The 22,716-nt window shown below is 36.4% G+C and overlaps 1 protein-coding gene across 1 annotated transcript in view; it reads right to left on the bottom strand.

The window, feature by feature from the left end:
* The window catches only part of GNAI3 (G protein subunit alpha i3), a 48,735-nt gene extending 27,885 nt beyond the window's left edge, over nt 1–20,850 (bottom strand). Inside the window, exon 1 of the mRNA XM_031967223.1 lies at nt 20,559–20,850. Within this exon, the coding sequence (XP_031823083.1) occupies nt 20,559–20,676 (118 nt within the window). The 5' untranslated portion in view covers nt 20,677–20,850. The remainder of the gene's footprint in view (nt 1–20,558) is intronic.
* Nucleotides 20,851–22,716: the final 1,866 nt, after the last annotated feature.

Genomic DNA, 22,716 nt, shown 5'->3' with positions numbered 1-22,716 from the left:
GAACTGTAAACTAAGAGAGTACCTACCTTCCTATCAATTAAGGAATGCCTAAACAAAGTACAGTATTTTAATGTTATGGAATAGTATTGTGTTAAAAGAGATGACTATAGAGAAATTTGGGAAAACTTATATGAACTGATAAAGGTGAAGTTAAAAAGAACCAGGAAAACAATCTGTATAATAATGACACTGTAAAGACAAATACTTTGAAAGACTTTTAAGTATTAAGATAAATTAAATGAGCCAATATGACTACAGAGGATCTAGAAGCATTCTACCTAGCTCTTGACAGAGGCTTCTGATTCAAAGTACAGAATGAGATACATTTTTGGAACATGGCTAAAACAGAAAATGATTTTGTTTGACAGTGTATTTGTTAAAAGAAAAGTACTTTTAAGAAATTAAAATAACTAACATTCATATAATTAAAGTTTGTAAAGCACTTTCTGCACATTATCTTACAAAGTACCCATAGTTTATAATAGCTCCATGAGACAGATACTTTAGGGTATTATATCCATTTTACAGAATCCAACTAAGTCCTGCCTGAAAGAGTCGTTAAGAGACTTGCTCAAGGTCATACTAATATCAGAGGCAGCTCTCTTGGGCAGTTTTTTGAGTCCCAGTTCACTAAGTGCCATGTAAGCCAATAATACCCATCCCTCTCTGCTTCAATGCTCTATTCCCCTTAGCTGCTCAAGAGGCTCTTTGGGGTAAAACTAACACCGGTCACACTTTCTCCCAGCTCAGCAACTAGTGAACAGAATACTGACCAGCATATGAATTCAAACCCAACTTCAGACACAAGATATGAGACCATGGGCAAAACACTTAAACTTTTCTACTGGCTCAGTTTCTTCAACTGTAAAATGAAGATAACATCTCCCATCATATGGCAGGAAAAAAAAAAATTAAGCCTACAGTTCAAAAACTTATTCTAGTTCTGTATAATATTACTTTTTCAAAATCTTGCTTTAACCAGGTTGCTCACAATCCCATTGAGCCAATCCAAAAAAGCAGGTTAGTCATTCTTGCATTTATAAATCATCTGGAAAAAATGTTAATTTGATAAGCCCCAAAGAGATACTAAAGAAGGGAAAGGGACCTGTATGTGCCAAAATGTTTGTGGCAGCCCTGTTTGTAGTGGCCAGAAACTAGAAAATGAATGGATGCCCATCAACTGGAGAATGGTTGGGTAAATTGTGGTATATTAATATTATAGAATATTATTGTTCTGTAAGAAATGACCAGCAGGATGAATACAGAGAGGCTTGGAGAGACTTACATGAACTGATGCTAAGTGAAATGAGCAGAACCAGGAAATCATTATATACATCAACAACGATACTGTATGAAGATGTAATCTGATGGAAGTGGATTTCTTTGACAAAGAGACCTAACTAAGTTTCAATTGATCAATGATGGACAGAAGCAGCTACACCCAAAGAAAGAACACTGGAAAATGAATGTAAACTGTTTGCATTTTTGTTTTTCTTCCCGGGTTATTTATACCTTCTGAATCCAATTCTCCCTATGCAACAAGAGAACTGTTTGATTCTGCACACATATATTGTATCTAGGATATACTGCGACATATTTAATATATATAAGACTACTTGCCATCTAGGGGAGGGGGGGTGAAGGGAGAGAGGGGAAAAATTGGAACAGAAGTGAGTGCAAGGGATAATGTTGTAAAAAATTACCCTGGCATGGGTTCTGTCAATAAAAAGTTATTATATAAAAAAAAAACTGATAAGCATTTAGTTGTTAGGGTCAAACCTGAACTAGGATTTCTTAACAGCTAAAGTAAAATGGGAAAAAAAAATTAAAAATAAAAATAAAACCCCCCCACACAAAAACAAAAGCAGGCAGCCAAAAGGAAGAAAAGCTAAAAGTCAGGAAAATTAATCAAAGAATAAGAAATAGAATATAAACATGGCTACTTGATAAAGGTATCACTGTCAGTTGTACGTATCATAAAAGATAACAATAGTTTCCTTCAGTCACTGACCAAAGGTGACTTATTCTTTTCCAGACAACAAAAACTCATAGCAGTTTAAGGTTGTACAGATCCAATTTTTGCTTAACAAAAAATAATGTCTATAAGGCAATCAAGTTGGAAAAACTTTCTCGAACTTATCATGAAATCACATCCTCTAAAAATGCCATGATGATAGCCACAAGGCTATTCCTTCTTCTGGTCAAAAAGAAAAAAGCCCACATCTTACACCAAGTCCTAATACTCACATACTTCCTTAGAGCCACTGTTCTAGATCGTCATTTCTAAGGCAGTTTAAAAAAAAAAATCCCATTTCATTTTGCAGAAGTTCTTAACAGTTCTGTGTCATAGATATCCTTGACAGTTTAATGAAACCTATAAATCCTTCTCAGGCTTTTTAGCCTATCTGTTTTTAAATGTATAAAGATACCTAGGATTATAAAGTAATCATACTGAAGCAATATCAAAAGTTTAAAAAAAAAAAAAAAAGTCCAGGGCTCCAAGATTAGAACTCCTGGTTTAAGGAAAGACCGAAACGTCAAAAGTTATGTCCCAGGAATAAAATCAAACTTTGGGTTCTGGGACACAGTATAAGAATGGTGCAGTACCTATTTTGACTGGTACAGTAAAATTAAGCCAAAATTATATAGCATAAGAAGTATAAAATTATATAGCATAAGAAGTATAGTATATTTCTATAATGTAAGAAGAATTTGTTTTGACTTTATAACGATTACTGTTTTTTGTATTTTGAGACATTTCTGAACTGATGCAGAGATTGGCCACCTGAAAAGTAACCAGAAGGGATATTAAAAGAAGAAAGATCTTTAAAAAAAAAAAAAAGGGGTGGTGGTGGTGGTGGAAGAGACATGAAAACTATAAGAGTCTTCCAACAAAGTTTTGTGCATTTTCAAAGCAATGCAAATAGGAGAAGTCTAAATATTAGGGTGGAGAAAAGGAGTTAATTTTAGCATCACAGAATAAAATAGTGAGGAAGTGGTCTGGGACCTAATTATATGACACTTAAGGCAAAAAGCACTTTATTCCCACTGAAAACTCTTCCTCCCATTTAAGAAGAAATTCTGTTTTGACTTTTAAGACTATTAACTATTACTACACTTCAATATTTAAATGACTTCAAGAAAAATAATTATTGTAACATAACATATAACATGGGAATAATTTGTTTTGACTTTTAGAACTATTACTATTTTCAGACATTAACTCCTTTTTGAACTTGACGCAGAGATTGGCCTTAATCTAAATTAACTCCATTTAAACAGAGGAAGAATTCAGGTCTAAAAGCCGACTTCTCCTGAAACATCTAAGAGAAGTGGGCCTAAGAACAAGTCCAATATGATTAAATTCTTTTGGAATCCTTTGCTTAGTTCACACATCAGATATATTGACTCTTGTTACAGCATTAACAACATGTCATGGAAAATAGGACATTTCATTTACATAGGGCACTGTACCAAAACTAGGACAGTTAACAATGATCCTGACACAATGTTATTCAGTTCAAACAGCCTGAATTACAGAAATGATATGATTGGTCACTAAGCAGGTAACAAGATAGTCTAGGATAGATGCAAGAGTTTAAAGATGACTAAGTTGCTGAGCACCAAAATAAGATTACACAAACTGAAAATAGAAGGAAAAATGAGAGATCATAGAACACTATTCCTAAAAGCACGAAGTTGACAGAGAAACTATTTTCCAAAAAGTATTCCTCTTGTGAATTTATATTCTTAACTACATTTTTAAAAATATCATCAGGTTTTAGAAACAATGCTTAATAAGGAGCTTTATAAGGGAAAATACTAGTGATAAAGAGTTTGTGAAGTCAGAAGTCAGAAGAACTGCTAGTTCCTTAATGCCAATATCTTCTCTCCTGATTATCTCTAATTTATCTTTGTCTATATCTCATTTGTACATACTTTTTGAATTATAGTCTCTCCTATAAGTTCTTTGAGAAACAGGATTAGTTTATGGCTTTTTTTCTAACATTCTCAATATTCTCAATATTAAGCACAAAGCAGATGCTTTAAAAATACTGGTGGATTAACTAATACTTAGTAACCATAGGCAAATCACTTACTAGCTTTCTCCTTTTCCTTATCTTTAAAATGGACATAATTCTCTAGAATCTATTTAACAAGATTAGGAAGTTCAAATGAGATATGTATTGTACCTTCCGACTTTGCAAACTATGGAACCCATGTAAATGTCAATTATTACTATTACAATCAAATTTAAGTAAAATTTTCAGAATCAAAACATCATAAAACAGGTTTCAATAATACATTCCATCTAGTTATAAATTTTATAAAAACCTCAAAATTTTATCAGTGAAGGGCACCTCAAAGACCTATTGTGATCCCCTCCCTTTATATAGAAAAATTATGAGCCATAAGGTTAAAAGACTTGTTCAGAGATATAGCTGAGCTTAGGAAAGAATGAAATCTCCTGACCTGCAGGTCAGTTAATACCACTACAACACCTATTTAGAGAATATTACAGATTCCAAGAGATGCTCAATCTCTGACACTGAACAGAATGAAATCTACTGTATAAAAGTTTTAAATACAAACTAGTGGAACCTCAGAAAATCAGTACCTCTGTTGCTTTGAATATAATAGCATTACAGTTATAATGATCTGTATTGCTATTTTATTCTGTATATTCTTTGACTATTTAAAACTCCTGGGGCCAGAGATGACAAGGAATCTGAACTAATAAAAATAAAACTCCATTCTTGAAAAATGATGTAAACTAATTCATTCTTCCATAAAACCTTTTCATCTTTTTTTCCCTTGTCCTGATGACAAGCAGTAAAATTGAAGAAAGTTGATAAGAAAGGAGTATAACAAAGGACTTAAATTAAATCTGTACAAGCTGAAAAAAATCAACTTCTAACCCTTCTGAACTGGCTATTCTGACACAATCAGTAAATACCTCTACATTCTGACTCAAATTTAGAAGCATGTAAGTAGTATAGCAACAAAATAATACTCATAAGTTACTGGTACTGTTCTTATTAACTGAGAGAACATAGGGCTGTGCTATAATGGACAATTCTATAATATCTCCATGTTTTCAATGAAAAACATAACTCCTTAAACTAACAAGTGAAATTCCAAAATATTTTAAGAGGCATATGGTGGCTCATCACATCCCATGTTTGCTAGGACATGTGTCTATGTATTTATCTGTCTCTTATCAGTATCACTTTCTCCTAACCAAAATTAGAAGACCAAAGATTTTATGAGAGACAATCACAGGAGAGAAAGAAGAATGTCAAAACCTTATTTTTTTCTTTTTCATTCACAAGGAGGCAGAGGAAAAACAGATGAACTGGGAAAGTTGTAATTACTATCATAGATTTCTAGACCTATATTTCTAGAAATCACCTTTTTGGAGAATAGGGACAATTTTTAGGTCAAGGTTAATATGTCAAATCTCTTTGATATAGCTGTTCATTTCCTAACTTTACAATAAAGAGAAAGAAGCTAAGAACTGCTATTCAAGAAAATAAATTGTATCCCTGATGATCAATATTAAATATATTTGGTTCTTCAGTAATTCAAATATCTATTGAGCAACCATTATTTGTTCATTATCCCTTAAGTCCTATGGAAGAAAAAAGGTCCCCTACCTCTCCTAAAGTAATTTAACATTCTAGTTGCAAAGGTAAGACATAGACATAAAACAGTTAAGAGCACAATATGATTAAATGTTAATGTAAGCAGCACAAATAATGTTATAGGCATTCAGAGGAGAGACCAATACTAGATTGTGAAGGCCTCAGTCTTCTAGTTCTCCAAATGGGACTTGTGAAATGTAGAAGTATTGACTGAATTAACTGGATGGGACCCTCAGGGACCATATAGTCTGATTTCCCTCAATTTACAAATGAGAAAACTGAAGTCATTGAAGTGATTTATTCAAGGTCACACAAGTAATATCTATCAGTGGGGTTAGGATGTTAAGGGCTAGCAGAAAGGAACATCAGACACTAATACAAAGTATTACATAAGTGACTCAGATTGTTACTAAACAAAATGTTATGAAATTGAAGGGGGGGAGGCTTTTACCAACCAGAGAGGTGTCTTTTGAGTAGGAAACAGCACCTGAAAAAGTCAGATATAAGAACACAAGAGTATATCCATGGATCAATTTGGCCAAGTATAGAAAATATGTATGGAAATATAATATAAAGCTAGAAAGAGAAGATGGCACTAGATCATAAAAGGCCTTGAATGCCAGGCAAATAAGCTTAACCTTCCTTTGTTTAGCACGCAGTAGTAAATCCCCAAAGATCATTGGGCAACCTTCTCACTCTGGAGATGTCACGATCACCACAGCTTTCTCCTCCAATTGGTGAGTTTCTACCAGGAATACCTATTCCAGGAAATGCCAGGCCAACCATGTTCATCTGTCTCCTAGATTTGATCTGGACTCTCTAAATTGCTCTCTAAATTCATCTTCCCTAACTTTCCCAGTTGCCATTTTCCTTTGTTTGAATGTGAGCTCCTAGAGGGTAGAAACTGTATTTTTCACTTGAATTTGAATTCCCAGATTTTAGTAAACTGCCTGGCCTAAGTAAAACCCTTAGTAAATTATCTATCTAGAACAAAGCTTCCTAAACTGTGGATCATGATCCCATATGGGGTTGCATAATTGAATTTAAGGGTCGTGAATTTTGATTTATTATCAGAAAGGTTTGATTTCTATGCTTTTTAAAAATATACATACCCATATACCCAGGATCATATAAAATTTTTCAGGGGCAAAAAGGGGCTGTTAGTGGAAAAAGTTTCAGAATCCTTAATCTAGAACAATGACATGCTCAAATTTATACAGATTCAGGTTTATGGGAGATAAACTGAATGGAAGAAAGAGAAAGACATGTTAGGAAACTGATGCAGGTAAGTAATACTGAAAATCCCTTTTAGGTGGGAGCATTTAGATGGCATACTGGATATAAAGCCCTGAAATCAGGAAGACCCGAATTCAAATGTGACTTCAGGCACTTAAAAGTTCCTAGCTGTGTGACTCTGGCAAGTCACTGCTTCAGGGGGAAAAAAAGAAAAGAAAAAGAAAATCCCTCTTAGGGTGGATGGTGGCAATGGAAATGGAAAAAAAAGAGCAAATCTGAATAATTTAACCATCCCACAAAGATTTACTAAGCACCCACATAGGAGGAACATAAAGACGTGAGACATAAAAAGTTCCTACCAACAAGGAATTTATATTATAGGTTGACAGTATTTTATAATTGAATATAAAAGGTAAGAAAGAAGAAAAATCAAGGGCAAAGGGAATATTTTGAACAAGACAAGATAAAATGTCATGCCAAATAAAGAGAGAAAAGAAAATAAATTCAATTTTAGATATGATGAATTTAAGGTGTTGGTGAGATATCAAAGTATGAATAATTATAAATAGGAGATTTGAGTTCAAGGAGATCAGAGCTAGAGATAAGATATCCAAGAATCATTGACATAGAGGTAGTATCTGAAACTTTGGAAGTGATTAACATTGTCAAAGGTCAAAGCATAGAGGTAGGGGAAAAAAAGAGAGTTAAGGATGGACCCTCAGAGAATCTTACATTAAAAGTCAAGGATAGCCCAATCCCTATATTTTTGTCCACCAGCATTTTTTATTTCCTTCACAGGCTAATTGTACACTATTTCAGAGTCCGATTCTTTTCGTACAGCAAAATAACAGTTTGGACATGTATACTTATTTCATATTTAATTTATACTTTAACATATTTAACATGTATTGGTCATCCTGCCATCTAGGGGAGGGGGTGGGGGAAGGAGAGGAAAAATTGGAACAAAAGGTTTGGCAATTGTCAATGCTATAAAATTAGCCATGCATATAACTTGTGAATAAAAAGCTATTTTAAAAAAAAAAAAAAAAAGAGTCAAGGATAGGATAAGAGGCAGCAAAAAAGAAAAGATGGTTTGAGAGGTAATAGGAAAACCAAGAGAGTATGGCTAAGAGAGAGAAGAGGGTCAAGGAAAGATTTCTTTCTTTGACAAAACAGTAATCAACGACAATATAATATGTGTCTTTGGAAACAATTTTTTAAAATGTTTTTATCCAATCAAACTTTTTCACAACTAATGACAAATAATTCATTAAACAAGAAAACAAAACAATTAAGAAGATCCCTAAAATGTGGAACCTTAAAAATTTTCTACAATTAGAGTTATCCAAAAGTGAAATGGCTTGCCTTAGAAGGAGGTGGGTTTCCTTTCACAAGAAATTCTCAATCAGCTACATTTCTCAACTAAGTTGTAGGGTGGGTTGGGCTATCCTATTTTTGGTCACAGACTCATTTGAAATTTATGGATCCTATTCTCAGAATAATTTTAAATTTAAAAAATAAGTAAAAAATTACAAAGAAAACCAATTATAATGAAGATGCATTTTTTTTTTCCCCATTCAAGTTCATGGATCACCTGAAATCTATTGATGTTCCATAGTCCCCAGCTTAAAACCTCTTCTAACTTTCAGATTCTGTGACATTCATCTAAAGAAATATCAGTCTATGGAATAAAATGTGATATCATTTTTATGAAATTATAAAATTATTTCCTTTAATAAATATTAGATAAGCAAGCATAAATGACTGTGAAGTTTTACAAATTTAAATATGCATAACCTGTTTTACAATATAAGAGTTTAAGTGAGTCAGAGGACTCAGATTCTCTGCGTATTACTTCACTTTGTAAAATTACTCCAACAATCAAAACCCATAGAACTATTCATTAGTTATATGGTTCCCACATAGTAATGATTTCTCAAAGAGACAAAAGGCTGGGGGGGAGGGGGAGAAGAAAAAGATTTTAAAAGGTAGCTGAGAAGCTAGCAGATAAAACTACTAGATCAGTTTGTTATCTGAAAAAAAAAAAAAAACAAACCCAGCTAATCAACAAACATTTCTCAAGCACTTAACTATGTGCTCAGGCACATAAGTACTGGGGAATAGTAAGATAAAATCAAAAGAATCCTTATCCTCAAGGGGTGATTGTTTTTTTGTTTTTTTTTTTTAAATGGAAGCTTCCATTCAATTGGAGGGAGAAATCTTGACTGAGCAAACAAACATATACACATATACTATATCTATGAAATGAATACTGTATGAGGTAGTTTTAGGAAGAAATGTATAAGCAGCTAGAGGGAATCAAGTAAAGATTCACAAAAACATACCAGTTGAGACTTGAAGGAAATCAGATGAAATTAAGAGGAATGTCACGCATTTCAGGCATGGAAGACAGCCAACATAAAGGCATTAAGAAGGGAGATGGGTTGCTAAATGTGCAAAATAGCTATTAGAAAAGTGTAGTCAGATCACAATGTATGCAGGGAAATAAGCTAGAGAGTACTAGAAAGGTAGAAGAGAATCTAACTTCATTTCCTTCATATAGCCAGGTTTAAAAAACAAAACAACCAACCCACAAGCACAAAATCCAAATTGCCATTAACAGTTAAATAAATTCCCTGTATAACTATCTTCAAAAAAATTAAAATGGGAAGGGGGAAAAGGAGGACAGAAATTAAAATGCAGACTTAAATAATAAAGATAAACAGAAAATCAGGCCTGGAGATATAAATTTTCTGGAATCCACAATACCTTACATTTGGCTAAAAAAAAAAAATAAAAAACATTCAGTGAAGTGGAAACATCTGAGCAATACTTTAATGATACTGATGACAAATGTACTCATTTAATTTTCTGAGATGAAGTAATCTTCATGGACGTAATACTCATTGACTTCTAAGAAAACAGAAAATTCTTAATTTCAGAAGAAATTAATTTCAAAGTACAATGATTTAAAATGTTAATGAAATTGATTTGCTTTAAATTCAATACTTTTTTTTTCCTAGCAAATTTATTTATTTTTAATACATACTGGAATCATGTTGGGAAAGAAAAATCAAAGTAAAAAGGAAAAACCATGGGAGAGATTAAAAAAAACAGGAAAAAAAAAAAAAGAAGTGAACATAGCATGTGTTGATTTACTTTCGGTCTCCATAATTCTTTGTCTGGATGCAGATGGCATTTTCTGCCAAAATCTATTGGAATTGGTTTGAATCACTGAACCACTGAGAAGAACCAAGTCTTTCACAATTGATCATTCATTGTACATTCTTGCTATTATTGTATACAATGTATTCCTGGTTCTGCTTGTTTCACTCAGTATCAATTTGTGTAAATCTTTCCAGGCTTTTCTAAAATCAGCTTATTTTTTATAGAACACTAATTATTTTCACATACCCCAACTTATTCAGCTGTTCCCCAATTAATAGTCATTTCATTTTCCAATTCTTTACCACAAAATGAGCTGCTACCAACATTTTGGCACATGTGGGTCCCTTTCCCTGTTTTTATGATTTCCTTGGGATACAGACCCAGTCAGTAATGGCACTACTGGATCAAAGGGCACTTTGAGCATAGTTCCAAATTGCTCTCCAGAATGGTTGGATCAGTTCACAACTCCACCAACAATATATTAGCGTCCCAGTTTTCCCACATCCCCTCCAACATGTATCATTATCTTTTCCTGGCATCTTAACCAGTATGAGAGGTATGAGTTGTTTTAATTTGTGTTTCAACAGTGCTTTGAGAGTATGTTTTTCATATAACTATAAATGGCTTTAATTGTTATTTGAAAATTGTTCATATCCATTTATCAATAGGAAAATGACATATTCATATAAATTTGACACAGTTCTTTATATATTTTAGAAATGAGACCTTTATCAGAAACACTGGCTGTAAAATTTTTTTCTCAGCTTTATACTTCCCTTTTAATCTTGTTCTGTTAGCTTTGTTTGTGCAAAAACTTTTTACTTTAATGTCATCAAAGTTGTCCATTTTGCTTTTCATAATGTTCTCTAATTCTTCTTTGGTCATAAATTCCTCCCTTCTCCAAAGATCTGATAGATAAATTATCCCTTCTTTTCCCAATTTGTTTATGGTATTATCCTTTATTATTCCCAAATCATGTGTCCATTTGGACCTTGTTTTGGTATGGGATGTGAAATGTAGGCCTATGTCAAGTTTTTGACATATGTTATTTTTCAGTTTTCCCAGCAATTTTTGTCAAATAGTGATTTCTTATTCCAGAAGCTGGAGTTTGGAGACTTATCAAATACTAGATTGCTATAGGCTTTGATTACTGTGTCACGTGTAACTAATTTATTCCATTGATCTACCACTCTATTTCTTAGCCAGTACTAAATGGTTGTGATGATTTCTGCTTTATAATATATAATTTGAGGTTTGCTGCTATTAAGCCAGCCACCATCCTTCATAATTTTTTTTCATTAATTCCCTTCATATTCTTGACTTTTGTTCTTCTATATGAATTTTATTATTTTTTTCTAGTTCTATAAAATAATTTTTTGGCAGTTTGGTATGGCACTGAAAATAGAATTTAGGCAGAATTATCCTTTTTATTATATTAAATTCAATACTAATAACTATATTCTTTGATTGGCAATACTGAATATTTTAAAACTTTAAGGATCTGTAATTTAATCGAACTATTGCTACATAATGAAAGGTATGCTGGACTTCAAACTCAGGAGAGGCCTGGACTGGACTTTTGCCTTATAACAAGAGATATATTGGCTTTGAGAAGTCCCTTAACTTCCTTGGGCCATGATTTCCTAATTTGTGAAATCAAGATGATAATACCTGTAGTTCCTACATCACAGGATTATTATAAGGAGCAAATAAGATAAAACAAAGCGCTATGTGAATGTGAGCTCTTTTTGTTATTCCCTCCACTAACAATCCCTCTATAATTTTGTCAATGGCCTTAGTTACAATGACCAAACAAGAAAAAACAAACAAGCCATCATTCCATAAGCAATCCTCTTAAAATTTAGGTTGGTTGTCAAGCAACAAGAACACAGTTAGTCTAGAACACATTCAAAGTTTTCCAGTACGGCAGTAAGCAGCCAAGGCTTCAAAGAACACCTGTACACTATGACGTGGTACCATTAGAGTATAACTTTAGTGGAATGACAAAATTGAATACTAAATAGCAATTGTCTTTTTAAAAAATACGAAATTATTAATGGCACCTATATATTTATCTAATAAATTGACTTAAGAGCTGCTAATTAACTTAGTGAATTATTTCCATAAATGTATCCTGCTTTCTTATCTAACATGGTGCTAACTACTCAGACCATTCTACATTTGTTAGTCTCACAATCTCCAAAGCTTACATTTATCAAATAAAGTGTTGTGACCTGTGAAGATTATTCAGGGTGGAAACATATGTATGTATATGTGTGCACAAATATTAGTTGAGACAAATTTAAAAGATGTGATGTTTTAATGTCCAATTTAGGGGACCCTTTTGATATATCTTTCTTGAATATCTTGTCAATTAATGTTACTACCATAAAAAAGTATTGAACACTGGTATGGCATAATGAAAAAAAGGGGCTCCCCAACCTAGCCTTCGGTTCCTAGCAGAAGTTCCTGCTGCATTCCCTCCCAGCTTTATGAGCCTAGCACAATGAAAATGATCTACATAATATTCAAAGAAACTCTTCAGACCTAGGGATTAAACTAACCATCTATCTACTTGTGAAGTATTTCTTTTATTATTACCTTAGGCATTTAGAATAAAACAGATGAGGCTCACTCCTGTCTGTATAGGGTAAGTTTTGATTATACAAAGGGCAAAAAAATTCCATTTTGACTTCATGTATACTATATATACTATGTAAGAACACTGGAGGGTTTGACTGGTCTATGTGCACGCTAACCTGGTGAACTTGTCCAAGTAACACCAAATTTTAAGTTATAATGACATAAAATTTTAAAAAATAAAACAATTTTCTTTTTTAAAAATATGAACTCATATCAAAACTCGAATCAGCGGTTTTACTTAACTTTGCCTGATTTTAGAAGCACATAATGCATCTAACTTTTACAAAAAGGCATTCCACATTATTATCCTGTGAAGAAAGTAGTACAAGTACTATGTGCGTGTTATAGCTAAGGACCCTAAGACTCCAAGAGGTCAGAAACTTGCCCAAGATCTCTAAGATAAGATTTGATTTGAATCCATATAGACTCAATGAAATGCCTCTTTTTGAACAAGGGTACACTGTATTCCAAAGGAACAGATTAAAACAGAATGGAAGACAGCAGAGTGCAACCAGTACAGCACAAAGATAAATCTTGTCTCTGTTGCAAAACTTCAAGGCAAAGAGGTATGGTGGGAAGTATTTGGGTAAGGATTAAAGAAGGACAAAACACTAGTGTTATAATGGCAGCTATTGGGGAATGACGAAATGTGATAAACTCATGTTCATTTAATTTTGTGTCAAAAATAGGAATAATTAGCATTTATATGGCATTTTTAAGATGTCTGATTTGACTCTTACTACAACCCTGGAAGAGGGATGCTTTTAGCAACCTTATTTTACAGAGGAGGAAACCGAGGCAAGCAGGTTAAACCTAGGATCATACAGCTCGATCTCAGGTCTTTCTGACTATTCTTATCCACTAAGAGGAAAGTGAAAAAACCTTTATGAACTAATGCAAAGTAAAGTGTACAGAGCTAAAAGAACCATTTATATAATAACATTACAGAGAAAAACAACTCTAAAAGGATTTAAAACCCTATCAAGGCAGTGATAAACTATGAGTTCAAAAGAATGATGAAATGCTGTTCCTGACAGAGAGGTGATGAACTAAAAAGATAGTCAAACATTTTCAGAAGCTCAGGTGGGAATTTGTTTTGCTGGATCATGTAGCTATATACTGAAGGATGGGGGAGGGGTGTGTGTGTGTGTGTGTGTGCACGCGTGTGTGTGTGTACTTTTATTTTTTAATTTGCTCAAGAGACTGGAACAAATTAATTTTTTTTAAAAAATCTGCTAATTGGGGCAGCTAGATGGTGAAGCAGATAGAGTACCATCCCTGAAGTCAGGAGGACCCATGTTCAAATCTGGTCTCAGACCCCACTCCTACCCCCACCTGTGTGACCCTGGGCAAGTCACTTGATCCCAATTGCCTCAGCAAAAAAACCTCACCATAAATGTAATGAGAAATATCTGTTAACTGAAGAGTAAAAATAATACACTTAAAAAAAATATGATGATGAGAATATATTAGAAACCATCCAACCTAGAGGGAATGATTGGACAATATCCAATGATATGACCCAGCTCATAAATTTGACAGAATAGTTGTGATAGGAGATACATCAGTAAACCTGCTGGAAGTGTCTCTGATAATTGGAGTAAATGATAAATGTTTTGCTTTTCTTGATGCTCTTTCCAAAGAAGAAAAAAGATATCTTTCAAGAAAGATATGTCAAAAGGATCCCCTAAATTGGACACTAAAACATCACAGCTTTTAATTTGTCTTATCTAATACTTATGCACACACATAAACTTCACAGGTCACAAGACTTTATATGATAAATGTATGCTTTGGAAATAGTGTAACTAACAAATGTGGAATGGTGATACCTTTTATGTATATCATTGTTTTCATGTGGTCTCATTACTAGAATTCAAGCTCTTTGAGGACGGGGACCAAGTTATCTTTTATTTTGTATTCCTAGGCACAGTCCCCAGCACATACTGTTTAACTAATGTTTGTGGACTGACTGATTCAAGAAGTAGAAGCAACAGGTTAATGAGGAAAAATAAAAGAGTGATAAGGTCCTGTAAAAACATAATAAAGCCTTAATACAAAAATGATTAGCAGAATGTGAAACCCAAAATAAATGATGAGACAGTGAAGGTTCACAGCAGATTAGACCATGGTCCCCAAAACCAGGATGGTTAGGTGACTCTAACTAAAACCCAAGATATTTAAAGAACTGCTGAGAGTGACTACTTACTGTTTGTGTAACTAACCAGCATTTTTTAAGCTTTTACTATGTTCCAGGCACCATTCTAGACATTGAAGATACAAAACAAATGTAAGCCTTGCAAGTGCTTACATTCTAACAGAAGGAAGAACATGTACACATAGGTCTTCACCTATACATATTTGTACACAGACAAAATTAATAAAACACAATAACAGCAGTAAAGTCTTCATGTCACAAGTAGTGTCTAAGCTGAATATTGAAGGAAACCAGGATTTCAAGAAGTAGAGGTTGGGAAAGAAGGATGTCCCAGGAATGGGAGCTAGCCATGAAAAGATATGTAGATAGGAGATAATTGTCATGTATGCAGGCCAACCAGCAGGCCAATGATCTCTGAAAAACTGTGAGCAGGAGAAGCACCAAGGGGCATAAAGTATAAACTGTCCAATTTTCAAAAAGAAAGACTGTCTTGAATTATAACTTGTGAGCCTCCAGATCAAATTCTTAAGCAGATGAGACAACCTGTGAACCCTTAGAAAGAAAAGAGATGATTCTAGAATCATAAGACTTAGAGCTGGAAGAAATATCATCTAATTCAAGACTAACATTTTACAGACCAGGAAAACAGAGAATCAGGGAAGCTACATGTCTTGCTTATGTTGACAGAAGTAGTAAATACCAAGTCCGGGATTTGAAACTACATCTTTGAACTGAAGTCAATGATCTTTCCATTATATAATGCAGCTTCCCAACTTAGATTTAATGATAACAAGCCAAATCAGCCTAATCTAATTTCTCAATTTAACAGGATTATTAGATTCATGAATTAGGGGAATGATACAGATACAGGCATTTGACAGTTTTTACTGTTATTCTTACTGATAAAATGGAAAAGTGTAGGACCAATGTTAAGCTGGAAAATCACAGGATTTTTTTCAACTTTTTTTTTTTTTAAATCACCGTTCTAAATGAAGGGAGGTATATGTGGGTAGGTATGGGAATGGGAGGTGTATACATACATACAAGTTTTATCAAATTTGCAGAAGAAACATAACTGAGAGAACAATATACTGCATGGCTGAATTAGTATTCAAAAAGAGTTTGACAGGTTTAAATGCTGGGATAGAGCCAATAATATGAAATATAATTGAGATAAATGTAAACTCCTGGGTTAATTAAAAAAAAAAAAAAAATCAACCAAAGAAAGGGAAGGAGTGTTCTTAGAACATATGTAAGAATAAGATGGAGAGATTTAATAGGTTTAACATAAGTCTGTAGTGTGTTATTCTAGTGCCCCGCCCCCCAATAATATTGATCAAATCAAGTCTAGGGTGCTTGTTTTAAAGGAGTATAAGCAGTATGATTAGGTGACTCAAAACTATGCATTAAAGATCAGTTGTAGAAAATGGAAATGTTTAGCCTAAAGGAAAAAAAAGGCTTTAAGAGGAAATAAATAAGTCTTCAAATATCTAAAAGACTTCTAGATGAAAAAATTTATTTTTGTTTTGCTAAGTCCCCAAAGGCAGAACTAGGAACCATAAACAGAAGTTAGAAGGAAGCAGATTTCAGTTCAACCTAAGGAAAAATGTTCTAAATTATAGACACTAAAAAACTGGAAGGGACTTTCTCAGGAAACAGTGTTCTATCATTAGAAATCTTCCAGAAGAAGTTTGTGGAAAGGTAGTATGGCATATTAGGTAGAGCACTGGCCTTATTGTCAAGACCACTTGGGTTCCAAGTTTATGTCTTTACTAACTACATAACCATGGGCAATTCTTTTAACCTCTTCTCTGCCTCATTTTCTTGATCTATAAAGTAGAAATAATATTAGTTGCACATACCAGTAGAACTTCCCTCACAGGGGTTTTGGAAGATTCAAATGAGATAATATAAGTAAAACACTCTTAACAACTTTAAAATGTTTTATTAGTCATTACTGTCATCATCATTACTGCATTATTATTGCAAATTAGGCATGTCATAGAAGCATTCATGACTTCAATAAGGATTGAACTGAGGTCCAGTTTATAGAATTCTATGATTAATCTGGTGAATTAAATTGCTTACAATTTAATGTAAGTATGGAAGTCTTTTTCATAGTTTGATCTATAAACACTAAAGATTAGACTGTGAGAACAATGTCCAACTTCAGCTGGCCAATGCTGAACTATATATAGTCTACCACCAGTTGTTTAAAAAAAAAAAGGGGAAGGGGGGGGGAGTGAATAATACTTAAGAAATAGTTTTAGGATTAAATCTGAGGTTCGGATAGTCAAACTTTAAGATTAAGATCCAATACTTATTTTTAGCGCTACAAAATAATGTAGAGTGTGAACATGAGTAAATTTGGATAATACACAGTGTTAGTTTTGAGACTTTAATAGGTGTTAACGTTCCCCATAGACAACTCATTTCAGACAGGTTTTTTTTACACTTGGTCTGGGTACCCATTACTATATCATTCAATCTGAATAACTGCATAAAGGGATGGAGAAGAGAAAAAGGAATGTTTTGATTGGATTAAGGTTTTTCATAGATTCACAGATCTGAGCCACAGTCTAAGATATGGACTTATAAAAAGAAGCACACAGATCTACAACAGGAGGTAAAACTTACCCAGTACAGAGACTAAGAAATGAACATGGGTACTTGGGAGAAAGAGTTTTTCGTAAAGTCCACCCCAGAGATAACAGATGTTTTAAGAGAATCCACATGACTCACAGCAACAGAAATAGCAATAGGCAAAGCAATAATAAAACAACAAGAATTCCTTGATCTAGCCTTTTGGAGTACAAAAGAAGCTTTTCATTGGTATTTCTGAACCAAGACTCATAGAAAAGAAAAATTTTAAAAAAGAAAAGTAGGGTCACATGACCCTAGTGACTAAGAGAAGTGCAAGAGACTGAGCCATAACATGATAGAGCAATTTACACCTTTTCCTCTACTACTGAGCAGGTGCAATGGGAAAGAGGCTGATTTGACTTTCCTTTCTTTTTGTGGGGGAGGAGAGAAGAAGGGAGAAGTTAGGAAAGGCATTACTGGATCTAGACCACTAATGGACCCAACTCATGGATAAACACATAGAGCAGGGGTCCTCAAACTTTTTAAATAGGGGGCCAGTTCACTGTCCCTCAGATTGTTGGAAGGTCAGACTATAGTAAAAACAAAAACTTTTGTTTTGTGGGCCTTTAAATAAAGAAACTTCATAGCCCTGGGGGAGAGGGATAAACATCCTCAGCTGCTGCATCTGGCCCATGGTCATAGTTTGAGGACTCCTGACATAGAGTCTGACCTGCTCTATTACCAATATGGGTCAGTTTTTCCCCAGACTGCTAGCTCCACCCCACCACTCTCCCCAGGATACACCATATCAATGCCAGACTTTTTGCAGACAACAGAAGAGTTTTAGTCCTACTGCTGCTTAGAACTCCGGAGCTCAAGTGATCCACCAGCTATATAACCTCTCAAGTCTCCCAATAAGATTAAGAGTCATGTCCTATTATTCATGATAGGTGTTGACTTGAGGGGTAACTTCAAATGTAAAATTCTCTTTTGGGACTAAAGTAGCATTCTAACTCTGGAGATCTGTACAGGTTCCTTGGAGACAAAGAGATAAATGAGTCTCTTTCAAGGATGCTCAACCATACAGTTATATCTAGAACCCCCTTGCGGAAAATAGTACTTATAAAGAAAAGGAGGAATATATCTTGTATGTGTATGGATGTCTATGAATCCTTTGTGTTTTTAAGTACTTCTGGAGGACAAAATAAAGATTGCTCTATATTTTATGTGGTTTTCTTCAAAAGTTGCATTGGAGTTGAGGGAACTTTTATTCACACATACAGAGACCTTGCATGAACTATATTCTGCTGTAACTCTGAGGGACAAAGCACAATGGGGAAAGATATAGCCAAATTCTGAGGTGAACAGAATAATCTCAGATTGAGTATGTGATTCAAAAGATAATTTATGAGAACTTCCAGATTGAACTCAGTTGTGTAAATTCAAAGTGTGGAAAAATATATCCTAGGTTATACCTGTAATCGGAAAATATTCAAACCATAAAAACAAGTACAGTTGGGGAATATGGCAAATATTTGAAGATCTAATACAACTATGCTTATGCCCTATACCAAGTTCTCTAAAGTTATTTTACAACACCATGAGATGTATGTAATTTCCTTTGAGGAGATTACTCCATTCTTCAGGAGTAATTCAGTTTCAAAAAAAGGGGGGGAGGAAGGAAGCTATTCCAAACCTTCAAATTTTTTTATTCCTAACGAGCCTGTAGAAACAATATCATCAAATTAATGTTGTCTGATATACCAGAACCCTAAATGCCAATTTACTCTGGATGATTATTATAATTTTTGATACCAAAATACTTCAAAAGTTCAAAGACAATCTTGCTGAGTGAAAAACATATCTGCCTTCAAAGAAATACCACTAAAACCAAATTTCAGCTGTCAGGACCGTTCATTTCAGGCCTTGTTTTAAGGCTCTCAGAAAATATAAGAGAAGAACCAGTCCTCCAAAAGTTTGTTACTCTTTAAAGAAAAAAAGATCCATCACTTTTTAGTTGATTTCAAAGTTTATACCAACTTGGACGACTGATTTATGTTAATTATCCTTTTCTTTCAGTTCAACTCACTCTTAACAGAAAAGCTATCTTTTCTCTTCACAATCTCCTGATCACTCCTTGGAGCTTATTCAACCATCTATAATTCAAAAAGGGGAAAAAAAGAAGGTGCTTGACTGAAAGTTAAGGCTACTGATACTCGTGAAGCAATGGCCTCAGACATACACCAATCTCTTCGTCCCGCCCCGTAGCCATGGCGGTACTGCTCTCTCGTTCCCACCCAAGCAGGCACTTCCCTCTTTTTGTTAATATTCCTCTTCACCTTGCTCACTAATCCTAATGTCTATTCTCCATGCAATTAGGCAAGATAGAGAAAGAGCCGGGTTTAAATTCTAATTCTGACACCAGCTAGATGATCATGAGCAAGGGACTGAACTTTCTTGAGCCTCAGGCTGGTCCTCTGCAAAAACTCAGATAGCAAGAGTATTCCCCTCAAAAGGCTGTAGTGAAATTCAAATGGGATTTTTCTGCCCCACACAACAAAAAGACCGCAAGCTTCCTTTACCCTTGTGTGTGTGTGTGGGGGGGGACAATAACAAAAAACCTTCCTTGTGTCCGGTCATTTCTGTGTCAGAGCATCCTTCTACGTTTGTTAAGTGTTCGGCAAGTTTTGGAGCAGGGGGTCACAAAGCATTTATCCGGCTCCTCCTGTGCCAAGTGCTGGAGATACCCCCCAAAACGGTGCTCCTGCCTCAGGGAGCCACGCGGAGCGACTGTAATTACTGCTACAGCTATTACAGAGGTTGCTCCGGTAACACAGCCCCGTCCTTCCCTTCCTCCCCCACCCCCACCTCCGCCCACTACTTAGCCCAGGTCGGGAGCTGCTATCGCCCCGAGCCGGCCACCTTACCTGGACGGCCTGCCGCGCCCCTCCCCCACGCCGGAGGGCCCCCGGCCCCACCCTCCGCAGGCGCGCGCGCGCACAGACACACGCTCACACCCCCCCCCGGCCACGCCCTCCCGGCCCCTCCACACCCCTCCGGCCACGCCCTCCCAGGGTCCCGGCCTCCCGCACCCCCAGCTTCGGCGCCCCCGGGAGCCCCCTCACCGAGCAGCAGCAGCTTCACCTCCTTGGCCGCCTTCTCGCCGTCCTCCCGCAGGTTGCGGTCGATCATCTTGCTCCGCTCCACCGCCGCCTTGTCCTCGGCGCTCAGCGTGCAGCCCATGGCGGCGGTGGGAGAGGGGACCGGGCCCGGGGTCACTCACACAGCGCGGAGACCGCGGCTCCGGCTCCTGGGGGAGGCAGCTGGGACGGCGGCGGCGGTTACTCTAGCTGGGCGGAGGCCCCGTCCGTCACCTTCCGTAGCGCCCGGGGAACCGGATATCCTGCAGTGACGACACTTCCGGCGACGCCCCGTGGCCGTTACCGTTCGAACTGGGCTCTCGGAAGGAGGAGGAGGGGAAGGAAAGGGAAGTCCCGGCCAGGGAGCGGCTTGCCCTAACTTGTCGGGGGCTCCCGAGGAAGAGCACGGCAACGAGCCCCAAGTTCTTCCGGCATCATCCATTCGGGGCTCTCGCAGTCCGGGCCGGCCTCCGGGCCACTCTCCTCGCGTTACAGACGGGGAAACTGAGGCCCACAGACGCCCGACCCTCGGATACGCGTCATTGCCCGCTCCCCTTTTGTCCGAAGGGCTACCCACTTGTCAGCGTCCCCCCGGCCCATTCCCACCCTGCTGCTGCATAAGCGAGAGACGCGAGTTCCCACGGAAACACGGCAGGCCCTGAAGTGCGAGACCCTAGCTGCCGAGGCTGGCCTCGGGGCCCCGGGGAGTCCCTATCGCTTTGCGAGGCCGTCTCTGGGATACTCGTAGGCCGAGGCCCGGACACGGTCCGAGTTCTAATCCTCGCTCTCAGAATGAGGAAGCTCCTCCACCATACACGCTTCCTAGTTCTGGGACTGGGTCCTAAAAAATGAACCTTCCAACGCCTCGTAGGGTCCTTAGATCCCCAAGAGCACACGTTTGTGAAAATAAATATGAACACAATTAGAGAGATGTAAATATATGTAGCATTATGTACACATAGCGCTATATCTTTTATATTGTTATATAATTGTGTATATGTAGACATATAGTGCACTTATTATAAACCATGTTTCCAAACCTTAAAGCACTATCTTACAAATACTAGTTATTATTTTTCCTTGTCCAAGGTCACAGGCAGAGGGTTCTTGCCATTAAACATCCTTCATTCCGAGCCTGATTCAGCCCTGACATAAAATCAGTCTTCTCTCAGCCAGTGAAGATCTTGGTTCTTTGCCCAGTAAAAGGGATTGCTTTGGAAGGCAGTCAGCGTGGGGGGACTAAGCCGAGTCCCTGTCCCAGCTCACAATGCTCATTAGTGACAGGCAGCACGAGAACTCAGTTGCTTTTGGACCTCAAGTCCAGGGCTGTTTTTATTATTCCATAATGTCTTAGCATCCTCATTTATTGGACTTTTGTGCTTTGTACTACGAGTACTTTCACTGAAGTAATAGGATAGCCTCTTCACCTAAGTTCTAGACTTCCTTAATGCTGTCCTCTTTCTTGTAGTACAGTTAGTGCTAAGAACTTGTGTTGTGCAAGCAGAACTTTGCAAAGGCCTTTACACATTGAGTCATTTATTTTGCTGTTACTAACACATTGTTAAGTCACATCAGTTTCAACAACCTAAAAAGAGTGTAAATTTAAAGTTGGGGATCGTGCTGGCTGCCACAGGTTGATTCCTTCAGTAATATCATAGAACAACCAAAGAGACACAGCCTCGTCTGTTCTCAATGTTACCCAGCAAAGACAATTCTACCAACTTCTCCACATTCAAACAGATTTCCTTTCATTCCTAAATGGTCTTCATGCTAGGAAGGGCCAGCTGGTCCAGGTAAATGTGGGGGGGGAAAGAGGGTTGATTACAAGGCATTTGCATTGGATAGAGAGCTATTTTTGGTTGAGATCTATGAAAGTAGAAAAGAGATCAATCAGTAAGTCATCCTTCTTGGTCACTTCTCTTTTGGCAAGCTATTATAATGAGAAGTTCAGGGATTGAGGCAGGAGTAGCTTTTAGAATGTAGGATATGACAACAATCTCTTCATTAATTGATCATCTTAGTGACAGGAAAATAGAATTGTACTGACATTTAGTAAGCACATACTGTATGCAAGGCACTGAGACACAGTCGGACAGCTGAGAGGAATCTCAAGACAATAGATTGGTCCTTAATCTTGATGGGT

Source organism: Sarcophilus harrisii, chromosome 4 (genome assembly GCF_902635505.1).
Source record: "Sarcophilus harrisii chromosome 4, mSarHar1.11, whole genome shotgun sequence".
In the NCBI taxonomy this organism is placed as follows: domain Eukaryota; kingdom Metazoa; phylum Chordata; class Mammalia; order Dasyuromorphia; family Dasyuridae; genus Sarcophilus; species Sarcophilus harrisii.
This window is presented reverse-complemented; position numbering and strand designations above follow the sequence as displayed.